Source organism: Hyperoodon ampullatus (assembly GCF_949752795.1).
Source record: "Hyperoodon ampullatus genome assembly, chromosome: 17".
Classification (NCBI taxonomy): Eukaryota; Metazoa; Chordata; class Mammalia; order Artiodactyla; family Ziphiidae; genus Hyperoodon; species Hyperoodon ampullatus.
Genome location: NC_136930.1, coordinates 27419042 through 27431253, shown reverse-complemented (window position 1 = coordinate 27431253; position 12212 = coordinate 27419042). Strand labels below are relative to the sequence as shown.

The 12212-nt window shown below is 34.2% G+C and overlaps 1 protein-coding gene across 2 annotated transcripts; it reads left to right on the top strand.

Annotated features, from left to right (window-relative positions):
• Positions 1 to 2539: 2539 nt before the first annotated feature.
• On the top strand, positions 2540 to 11976 carry CA1 (carbonic anhydrase 1; the record flags this gene model as incomplete). 2 transcript variants are annotated; one of them, XM_079722243.1, is made up of 7 exons in its annotated part: positions 2540 to 2576; positions 3079 to 3276; positions 4630 to 4748; positions 7298 to 7393; positions 8133 to 8195; positions 10755 to 10910; positions 11860 to 11976. In XM_079722243.1, the coding sequence occupies 7 exons, from the start codon at positions 2540 to 2542 to the stop codon at positions 11974 to 11976; spliced, it is 786 nt and encodes a 261-aa protein (XP_079578369.1). The 2 variants fall into 2 exon arrangements, with proteins under 2 accessions (XP_079578369.1, XP_079578370.1); XM_079722244.1 differs by lacking the exon at positions 3079 to 3276.
• Between the last annotated feature and the right edge of the window lie 236 nt (positions 11977 to 12212).

Sequence of the window (12212 nt, the reverse complement as noted above, 5' to 3'; positions counted from 1 at the left end):
GTTACTTTTTTAAAGACTATAGGTTTTTCCATCAGCCTACTTGCTCCTGATTCAATTCCATGTACACACGGATTTATTTGGAATATTCTAACAGGGAAAAAAAAAAGCCGTCTTCAATATGTGTTTATATACTTGATGGTTTTAGGGAATAAACTGTTTAGATTAGAAGAGCAGAGACTGTGTAGACTGAACTCCTTGGTATGCAAAAGCAGTCCAAAGATTACAGGCCTAGAAAAGTATACTGTGAGGAGACTACAGGTGAAAGTAAAGAGAACACAAAGTGAGACATACTGGATTTAGTATAGATATTAAGCTGAAAGAGGCAAAGTTTGTAAGCAGAAAAAGAGGGATAAAAGTAAATGGGAGCAGTGTTAGGACTTAAACCATAGGTGCTCATTAAATTTTATATCCTTTCTCTATATAGTTTTCTGCTTGTAGATGTACACAAACACACCCTGGGTACATAATGGAATAAAGGGTCATAATGGTTAGGGTTCAAGGTAATTTAGTGTCTAAAACTTTAAATAAAATACAATCCCATGTGTATGTTAAAATATTCATGTGATGAATTATCACGTAATCATGTAATGAAAAGGAAGTTGTCCTTTTTTCCAAATAGGTTGATTAATATAGTAGTTTGATTTAAGGTTACTTTTAACAAAGTAGCAATTAGGAGGCAACTTATCTGGCAAAGAGTAGCCTGTTTCTATCACTCCATGAGCTTCTGGCCAACCTGAGACTCTGGGTCTAGAATGAAGTATCCCAAGGTTCAAGTCTGACTACTGGTCAACTTAAGCCAGACCAGACCACATTAACAAATCCAATCCTCCAGAAAACAGAATCAAGTTGAGGTCAATGGGCATTTGTTGACAGTGGAAGGTTAAGAAAGAGTACAGGCTTTGGAGTTAGACAGATCTAAGTTTAAACCCTAGGCTTGTAAGATATAAGCAGCCACTTACAAGATTTGCATAACCCCGAGGAATTGCCTTCAATTTCCTCTTATGTGGAATACACATTTTAATGCCTAATTTGGTTATTGTGAGAATTAAATGAATTACTTCATATAAACTGTTTAGCCTAGCATTTGAGTAATACTGGACCTTTAATAAATGGTACCTTTAAAAAAAGTTCCCTTTTAAGTAATAGTTTCTTCTGCCTACTAAAGTGTGGAATGGAAGCTTGGGCCTCTTCCAACTTTGTTCATGAGCCATATATAGTCCATCTGCATCTGAGCTAGTTGGCTATCATTAGCCAAAAGGGACAAACAATGTGCTTCTGGTCAGCCTTGCTAAAAATTGTGCCAGATTTACTTATTTCAGAAAGCCTAGGTAGCTCAGACAATTCCAGAGTGTGAAAGGAAGTATGACTACCAAGGCATGGAAATCAGTCATTACTATGGAAGCTTATTTTTTCTGACTGTGTTACCTCTGAGCACATTTAGAGCCTTGGAAATATTGACCTAGCCAATCTGACACTTACTAATTGGTTTTCTTTGCCTCCTTGAAAAGTCTTGTAAATCTTCTCATCAAGGTGGCAAGTCTCACCTTGGTCCAAGCTTAAATTGGACTTAAGAGAATTGTGGGCATAGAAAGAGAACTAGGGATCATCCACCTCATAGCTCACCCAGTATGGCATTCAAAAGAGGTGTAGTAAAGAAAACAACTGGACTTGGAGGCTGAAGTCTTGGCTTCTTGGCTTCTTGCTAGTTGTGGTGAAGACCCTCAACATCTCTCAGCTACAAGATGATAATTCTCACTGTATAGGATTTATGAGTGTAGTGGTAATGGTAAAATAAAATAATATGAAAGTGCTCTATAAATTGTATAGAACTATACAGAAGAAAGCCTTCTATTCCAGTAGACCTGTATTTGATGTGTAAAATAAATATTGGACCATATTTAATTTCAATATTAATAAAATCTTCTCCATTTATGAATCCCAAATCCTTTAAAAATGAAGGACTTTATTCTCATCTTGTGTGTCTTTGAAATGTACCATTATGGACAATATATATTACAAATAATTAGTGATTCTGTTCCTTGATTTTAAATTAACATCATGATACTTGTTCTGATCAGCCTGTAAACATGCAAATTATTCTTCTTACTAAATTACTGTTGTTAGTATTGCTTAAGTGTCCAGCAAGGGTAAAAATTGGAAATCTCAAGTGCACAGTCATTTTCCATTAGAAATTCAAAGAATCATATATGATAATACTCAGCCATATCTTCTAACATGAGAGAAAGAGCGCTTGGTTTTATAAAAGCTAAGATTTCTATATTTCTCTTTTACAATATAAGAAAATAAAACAATTGGAAATGACCTTACCCTTGTGGCCTTCTTTTCCAATATCTATTTTTTTTACATGCATATACTTCCTGATAGGTAGAGATGATTGAAATAGTAACCTATTAAGGGCAGAGAAGGTTCTATAAAAACCCACAAATTGTGGTTTCGGTTGTCTACTGCACATTCATTTGCAGTTAGTTATTTCAGGTATTATCTTTGTTTTCAGAAAAATAAAACTAAGTAGAAGATCATGGCAAGTCCTGACTGGGGATATGATGGTGAAAATGGTAAGCGTTCTTCTGTTCATGTAGACCAAATAACAGCTTCTTCCTTTTTCCAATAAAAGAGATATTGAGCACTTAACATACCTATGTAGTCATAGATTAATGGTTTGGTTTGCCTGACTTTGAATTATAATAGCTTTGCATGTATTCTTAGCAGTTGTCCTTTGGGTCATTGTTGTCTACAAAATGCATTCTGTCTCTTTCCCTATCTCTCCCTCTGTCTCTCTCTCCATATGTGTCTATTAGAAATCTATTGCTATAACAGTAAAATATGTATAGTCTGATCCCACAGACTATGAGCATATTAATTGTATTGACAAATACACTATTTTATAGTATAGCATAGAAAAGGGGCATTCTCAAACATTGAATTTCCATTAAGTTAAACAGAATATCATTTAAGATCCTTAGTAAACCCTAATCTAATAAACAAAGTTATATTCCTAAAACTTGGATTTGAGCATTTGATCAAGTTTTGATTGTAAGCATATGTTTGTCCTGGTAGGTCCTGAACAGTGGGGCAAGTTGTACCCCAACGCAAATGGAAATAACCAATCTCCCATCGACATCAAAACCAGTGAAGCCAAACATGATGCCTCTCTCAAACCTATCAGTGTCTCCTACAGTCCAGACACAGCAAAAGAAATCATCAACGTGGGACATTCCTTCCACGTAAACTTTGAAGACAATGATAATCGATCAGGTGAGCCAAAAGACCCTTCTAATTTTTCTTCGACTTTACTGGGGAAATTAAAACAATAGGGCTTTAAGAAACACAAACGACCATCTGCAGTCTTTTGTGCACATGTGTAACGTTGCTGGAATCTGGTGAGGCATCTTGAATATCTAGAAAATTTACAAGTGGTAATGATGATTTTGGGGACTCCCAGATCTGTCTTTTTTCAACAGATCTGTCTTTTTTCAGTCCTTCTCCTTTTCAAAGACACTATTCCATTTCTTCTTTTTTCCAATGTATTTTTGCTCACTTCACACCCTCTGAATAAACAGTAGCTTTTCAAAAAGGTCTATGAACCATCATGAATATAAAAACTGAAAAGGCAAATATTTTCTAATCGAGATGAGGGTGGAGGAGCCTAGTAGGGAAGAAAAACAGAGGTGAAGTATATATTTATTTGTGTGACCAGAAAAATGGCTCCGTAACTGTTAAGTGCCAGTAAGAAAATGGTCTTGTGTGCATCTTGCATGGAACAATTCTGTGCATAAGTATACTTGTCTATATTCCCCTCTCCTTACTAGGCCATAGTGACTGAATTATCTTCATATCCCAGAATCTAGCACACAGTAAAAATTTCAAAACTGTTTACTGAATAATTTATTAACAATTCCATAAAACAACTCTACTGACATAAGGCAAAATTTGTTTTAGCACTTTCCTACAAGGTTCTGAGCCTAAATTTTAGACACCTTGCAGCTATGTCCATTGTTAGGATTAGGTCTGGTGTTATGTGTGTTTTATTAATCATATGATTGAATAGACTCTTTAAAGAAACATGGTCATTCAATGTTAGAATTTTAAAAGTGACCATACTGTTCTACTGGAATATTCTTTTGGTCCCTTGCTAGGGATTCTCAACAAAGCTATCAAGATACCCTCTTGTGTCCTGATCAGTTACAAGGTATGTGTTGAGTAATTTGTTACTAAAAATAAATTACTAAAGATCTAGATGAATACTGCCCACTACTATCTTTGTTAAAAGAATGAATGAATGAACTTGCAAATTAAAGCAGATTCAAGGAAAGCCCTGTAATCATATAATTCACTCATTTTCCAATATGCTTTCTTAAAGGCAGAAAAGGTAAAATTACAGCTCATGTGCTGAGAATTATATATAATTCATGCACTATCGCAGGGTGCACCATACATACGAAGACCATCATTGTGGATGTGGGGAAAAAAACCAACAAGATGGAAACTTTGGCGCTACTGTTTGTTTTCATTTCTGCTCAATCTAATTTAATGTTAGTTTATATTAAATGCAAAGATAAGCTGGAGCTTATGATTGTAACACTAACAGTATTTTCCTTTTTCTTCTAGTGCTGAAAGGTGGTCCTCTCTCTGAAAGCTATAGGCTCCATCAGTTCCATTTTCACTGGGGTGTCAAAGATGACTATGGTTCTGAGCACTTAGTGGATGGAGTCAAATATTCTGCAGAGGTAAGGTGGCTTAACGACTGAGCGAGAACTACACTGAGAGTCCTCCCAGAAGCAGCTCCCTTATAACATAAGGCACCATTATAATGGCTCCAAAGGAATGAGCATTCTGGTCCCTGAAAGGCACTCCCAGTCTCCATTAAAATCAAATACAGACACACTGTGTTTGGCAGTAGAGGGAAATTTTTCATGTGAAAAAGGCAGGTGAACTTGGAGTCAGACTCATGAGCCCCAGAATACTCTTTCATTTCAGAATGCCTTGGAAACATATCTTGATGTCAGCCTAGCCTCAAGGGGAAATACTGCTCTTCTTTTAAAACTCCGACCCCCAAATGGAACACACCATCATTCTCTTCTTATTTAAATGTTCAAGTTTGGACACACCAGTAGCATAGGTGTAGCTAGGCTGGAACACTTCAGTAAGACTCTACTAAGAGCGCAAGTTTAATCACAGGAATCATCACAGAGTAGCATACTCTAGATGACGGTTTGAGGTTCCCTGGCTACAGGCCACTACCGTCTGGCCTCTTGATTCGCCCCCACATGGAAGTTTGTGATCCAATTCAAGACATTCTCTCTGTATATCCATGGAAAAATAAAGAACATTTGCATCAAACTGTCAACAGAGGGTATGGAAGACTGAAAACAAAGAACTTTTGCTCTTCATATGTATGAATATACAATACATTTGTACCAATATAGACTGGTTGGCTTTTTTATTTTACTTTTATAAAATGAGTTCGTAATATATATAGTTTTCCAACATGCTTTTTTTTTCACTTACCGATTTATCATGTTCATCTTTTCAAGTCTGTAGATTTAATTGCACCTCTTCTTTTACTGTCTGTACAATATTTCAGTGTATGCATATGTTAGAATTTATTGGCTGAGCCCTACATATGGACAATTACAATGCCATTTCCTTTTTGTTCTGTTGGGTTTTTTGCTTTTATCAAAAAAATAAAATGCTACAATAAATACATCTGTACACATATCTTACACCCTAGTGAAAGCAATTATGTAGGGCAGATTTTCATAAGAGGGATTGTTAGGTACAGGGTTATGCATTTTTCATTTTAATAGAGGATTTGGGAATAGTATACAAATATAACTTACTTTATATTACATTGTAAATCCAGGCTAATAACTTTCAATGTTGTGGAAATCCATTAAATGTTTTTTTCCTATTTCTCCTTCATAAAATTGAAGGTGGACTAAAATCAAATAGGCTGAAAGCCTAAATTAATATTAGTAGCATCTTTGGGGGAGGATATTTGGTTATATTTAAGAAATATAAACTGGTGATTCTCTCATCTCATTTGAGAAAAATAAAATGAATCCAGGGTAGAGATGACAGGCACTTAGCCACAAAGTTCAACATATGACAGATGGTGGGATGGAGGATGGAAGAGAGAGCAGGAGAGAGGGAGAGGTGGGGAGAAAGAGAGAGAGAAGAGACAAAGAAGAGGAGAAGAGGGGAGGGGAGGGCAGGGGAAGAGAGGGGAGGGGAGGGGAGGGAAGAGAAGAGAAGGGAGGGGAGGGAAGAGAAGGGAAGGGAAGGGAAGGGAAGGGAAGGGAAGGGAATGGCTACATGACATGGAGAGAATTGGTTTGATTTAGAGTGGTACAAGTGACCAGATGATCACTTTACATTGAGTGGTCAGAAAATGATTCTTTCAGAACTGGCATTTGAGTTCAGCCTTAATTCAAGTCAAAATCCTGCTGTTGAAAGATTATGGGGAAGGACACCTCAGAGAAAATCAGCAGCTAATGCAAAGACTCAAAGTTGTGAACCAAGTGAAGGGGTATAATCTATGAGATGTGCTGAAAGATGGATGTTGATAAGTGGAGAAAAATAAGAAATTAATGACAACTGTTTTATATTTTGGTTGAGCAATTAGATGGAAGGTGGTGCCTTTTTCTAAGAAGGGAAAACAAAACAGGTCTGGCAAAGAGGAAATCAAGAGTTCTAGTTTGGCCATATTAAGTTTGAGATTCATATTAAACATCCATGTGGAGATATCAAGAAAGTATCAAGAAGACATACACACATACTTGGATATACAAGTCTAGAGTTCCACAGAGAGGTTAGGCTGGAGATGTTGGCTTGAGAGGTGTCTGGATATGCTCAAGAGAATCTGTCCTTGGCCAAGACTCCAGATACTTCAGGGACCTCTTCTCATAAAGTTACTAAGTACCTCAAGTGAGAGAAAATTAAGTTTTTTGTCCCCAAACTAGTTAGCCAGAATTCCTGATCTTCTTATACCAAAGATTTTTTTTTTAAAAAAGAGTAATATTGAATAGTTACGATATTGTGAGAAAAGAAATTTTACTTACTGATTCCAGTATTTGCAAATTGCCCACTGTTCAGCACACAGTTAACTCTTCTTAAGAGTGAGAACATAGCCCTTTCCATGCCCTGGATGAAGGGTCACATAAGTTTTATCTATCAAAGCCAAGATATATCTTTATATATTAACAAGTTAATGTCTAACTTAATTTTTACCTTCACAATGGTATAAATAACGACTCAACCACACTGTCATTTTCAGTTTCATATAGTTCACTGGAATTCTGCGAAGTACTCCAGCTTTGCTGAAGCTGTCCCACAGGCTGATGGTTTGGCAATTATTGGTGTTTTGGTGAAGGTGAGTTACAGAGAGTTACAGAGCTCTGCTAAAACTATTTCTTACCAATCAGACCTCAAAATAGGATGAAATAAGGCAAAAGAATATTTGAGTCTTTCTTTTATTTTTGGAAAGCTCCCCTTCTACTAATGACTGACCACAGGTGAACAAACAGTTCCCTAGCATATTGTTAGTTTGTTTTCTCTTGGCTTTTCCCACTTGAAGAGAGAAATAAATTTCAGGTAAAGATGAAATGGGAAGGTGTTGAAGGTGAGGCTAATTTTTTTTTCAGCTCTTCCAAAGTCCCTTTCTTCTAAACTTCCTACCTCATAGAGTCAGGCATTTATCAGTTTAATGTTTCATAAGAAAAATATATTAAGAGAGTTTTTGTCCCATAAAGAAAGTTCAATTGATATTTAAAATGGAAGATTTGTTCACATCCTCTGTAGGAGAGTCCCTGAAAAGTTCTATAGGGAAGTTATTATTAAAGTGGGTATATTTGGGTGACTAACTTTTGGAATTATAGTGATTTTAGTTAACATTTATTGAAAACCAACAACATGCCATTCATTGTACTAATTATAATTAATAGAACAAAAAGTAAAAGGTTTGTTTTTGTATTACAGTTTTGCTAAATTCCTATATTTTGACTTGCATACTTTTTCTTCAGTTACTGTTTTTAATTGAAAAAAAAATTAACTAAATAGGATTTGACTTGATAACAATTTTTATCTCACACTTTATTTTTTTTAATCTCCAGGTGGGTCAGGCCAACCCAAACCTGCAGAAAGTACTTGATGCCCTAAAAGCAGTTAAAACTAAGGTAAATAGACTAATTAGTTCAGTTTAAATCAGAGAACAAGAATCCGCAGAACTACAGAAGTCATTTAATTGCATATTTGATGTGAGGAGTAGGAAGCCCGAAGTAAAAACTACTAATCTGAAAATCAAGGTACTACTTAGATGTTCCTTGCTTCTGAGAAGGTCTCTGACTCAGATTTGTTTTATTTTAGTTTTGTTTTTCATAGTTATTGGTCATTTATTTCAGCAGGGTGAAGCCTGTAGAAGAGTGGGTTTCATAGCTGTTCAAATTTGTTTAAAAACTACAACCAACTAAAATGTGAATTTTTTTACATCATGGAGAAAGATATCTTTATTTTTTATCAATACAAAAATACAGAAGTTAAGAGTATTGTTTTAAAATCCCTTTAATATGCAGTGTCTGATAACCATGATTCCCCGTCAGCTTAAAAAAAAAAAAAAGATGGATTTTCTAATATATTTAACCTTAGCTTTACTGTTTTAATAGTAAATAGTTAAATCATATGTCAGAGATATGTCATTTTCTTTCATTGTATTTTTATATAAAATAAATCTAGTTCATGTTGAGTCTAAAAAATTTAATCTTCAAATGGATATATTATAAAGTGGAAAGTCTGAAGATAAATAAGCACTCAACTCAGGAATATAAAAAATAATATATGAAAAGAGAGTAGAAGGAAATAATTAATGAAGATAAAGCAAAACATTAATAAAATAAGAAAGAAAATGGATATATACAAGGTAGAATTTTATTAATAAAATGAAAAGTTGATTCTTTGGATAAAAACAACCAAAAAACACACTTTTGGCAAGTTTGATGATGGAAAAAAAGGTACACATGCAAAAAATTTATTAGAAATAAGGAATTGGGTCATAATTAAAGATGTGGTAAAAAGTTTTAAAAGAGAAAAATTTGTACACTTGACCCTTGAACAACATGGGTTTGAACTGCACAGGTCCACTTATTCATGGATTTTTTTTTGATAAATACATGCTATAGCACTACAAAATTGGCACTTAATTGAATTTGCTGATGCACAACTGTGGTTATGAGGGATGACCATAAAGTTATACGTGGATTTTTGACTGTGCAGGGGGTCAGCACTCCTAACCCCCACATTCTTCAAGGGTCAGCTGTATAACGCTATACCAGTAAATTTGAAAATTTAGATTAAAAGAATGAATTTCTAGGAAAATGCAGAGAAACTGACTCAAAATGTGTTGAAAGCCTAAACAGATCAAGAATCTAAAAAGAAACTGAAAAAATTGTAAAAAATGTACCTAGTGAAAGAAAACTCTAGGCCCAGACCACTTTATGGGGAAGTGTTACACAACTTTTAAGAAACAATCATGCCACTGTTAACTAAACTGCTCAGATGAGGGGACAGAAAACTTTATTTTGATTTAATTAAATGAAACCTAATACCCAAACTGGGTAAGACCACCACAAAAAGGAAATCATAGGCTAATCTTTCTTAGGAATATAGCTAAAAGAAATATTAAAATCAATTACAGCAAATCATATTCAAAAGTATATTAAAAGAGTAATGTTTCCAAACTAGTAGACTTTATCCCCAGAATGCAAGGATGGTTTGATATTAGACTATCTTCCAATATAAGTCATTACAGTAACAAATTAAAGATGAAAAACCATATTACAAACTTGTTAGATGCTTGAAAAGCATTTGATAAAAATTCAATGCCAATTCCTGAAGATAAGAAAAAGAAAGAAAGAAAAGTCTCTGAAAACTTATTGAGCTTAAGAAAGAATATCACATACAAACTTGGATCAAACATCAAACTTAGTAGTGAAATATTTGAAGCCTTTCAATTTCAATCAAGAACAAGATCAGGGTGTCAACTGTGACCACCACAACTGACCATTACAATGAATGTCCTAATCAATGTAATAAAAAAAGGAAAGAAATAAGAGTACATATTTGGATAAATATTAGGGAAACAAAGACAAATCTATCCTCAAGTACAGAGGATATGATCATTGACATCCACCTGGAAAATACAAATCAAACAGGTAAAAAACAAAATTAATACACAAGTTTAATAAAGTTGACTACATAAAATATTAGCATACAAATATCAATTCATTTTCTATACACCAATATAACCAATCAGAAAAGAAAATAAGAATAAATAGAATGAAGATAAAACATACCAATATGCATGTCAATAAATATATTACCACTGGAACAGTATCTGGTATCATTCCTAGAGAAGCAATAAATGTTTTATACTGGAAATTAAATATCTTTTTAAAGAATACAGATTATAAAAACTTTTCAAAACTTTGCTTATCTTCAACCAAATGAAGGAGGTAGATTGCTCAGTCAAAATTCCAGTGTAGCATATTTTCAGTCTTCTATTACTTTTATTGTTTATATCCACAAACATACCAGTCATGAAATAATATATAGTAGAAAAATTGATTAAATTCTTAGCTAAGATCTATCTAGCAAATAATATAACATATATGTCATATATGTAATGATGCAAATAGTTTATATAATGATATAATAATATATTACTTTTCTTTTTCTTTCAGGGCAAAAAAGCCCCATTCACAAATTTTGACCCCTCTGTTCTCCTTCCTTCATCCCGGGATTACTGGACCTACCATGGCTCTCTGACTCATCCTCCTCTTTACGAGAGTGTAATCTGGATCATCCTTAAGGGAAACATCAGTATCAGCTCAGAACAGGTAGAGTATCAAAGGTGAATGAATGAGCATTAGAAGTGCAAAGCAGGAATACCATTTCAATTCATAGTATTATTGGGGGAAAATTATTATTTCAATTAGATTTTGAAGAGTTCATTTTCCCTTCCAACTGAGAAAGATTTATTTGTGACATAAGGTCTATTGAATAATCAAAAATAAAAGTGTATTTATAAACACTTTTTTTACTTTATGTAGAAAAAATATATGAGATTCAGAACTCTTGCTATTCTTTTTGCCTTAATAAGGAAAAATCCAGCTTTGTTAAATATCTTCCTAAGAGTTTCAAAAACAAGAAAAAAACTGGCACTAGAAGTACTATTCAGACTTTGGGGAATTGTGACTCTCAAGTGGCATACTTTGATAGCTAACATGGGTTTTTGTTCTTTTTTGAAACTTAAGCTCATAAATATTCAACAAAATATCTCATTAATTATTGTTTATAATTATGAAAATAGTAACTACCAATGATGAGCAACTACTTTTATTAGGTTACTTATGTACGTTTTGTCAGTCAATTCTCATAACAAGCCTTTAGGGCAGGCGGTGTGACCTATTGGTAACTAACACTTCTTGAGCATATGCCATATGCCAAACACCATTCTAAGAACTTTACATGTATTGACCCATTTAGTCTTCACAACAATGCAATGAAATAGTACTATATGGAAACTGAGGCAGCAAGCAGATAAGTCTCTTACCCAAGTGTAAGAAAGCTGGTATTCTAATCCAGTCAATCATCGATAATTTAAGCCAAATGCCTAGTGCAAAGAAATGTGAAGGAATTTTTGGCTTCCTCCCTTCCCATCTGTGAAACCATTGCAATCTTCAACCTGATTTTCTAAATATTAGTGCATCAATTATACTAGAAGAAAAGTGTTCTGTGTAACTTTAATAGCTTTTGACTCTTTAAATATTTTATCCTCCCTCCAAGCTGGCACAGTTCCGCAGTCTTCTATCAAATGTCGAAGGTGATAAAGAAGTCCCCATTAAGCACAACAACAGACCACCCCAGCCTCTGAAGAGCAGAACAGTGAAAGCGTCATTCTGATGAGCCCAGGAAGAAATTTACCCTCCCTCAAGGAACACACCTCTGCTTCTGATGTAATCCAATAAAGCAAGTCTTAAGAAACAAGTTTATTTTAATACTAGCAAGACAGCCTACTTTCAAATTTAATCTGCAGAACTAAAAAGCTTTAATTTTTATTCTTATTGCTTAATTCAAATAGTAATCTGTAAGTTTACAAAACTTGTGCTTAAATTCAAGTCTATTTTGTTGAATTCTTT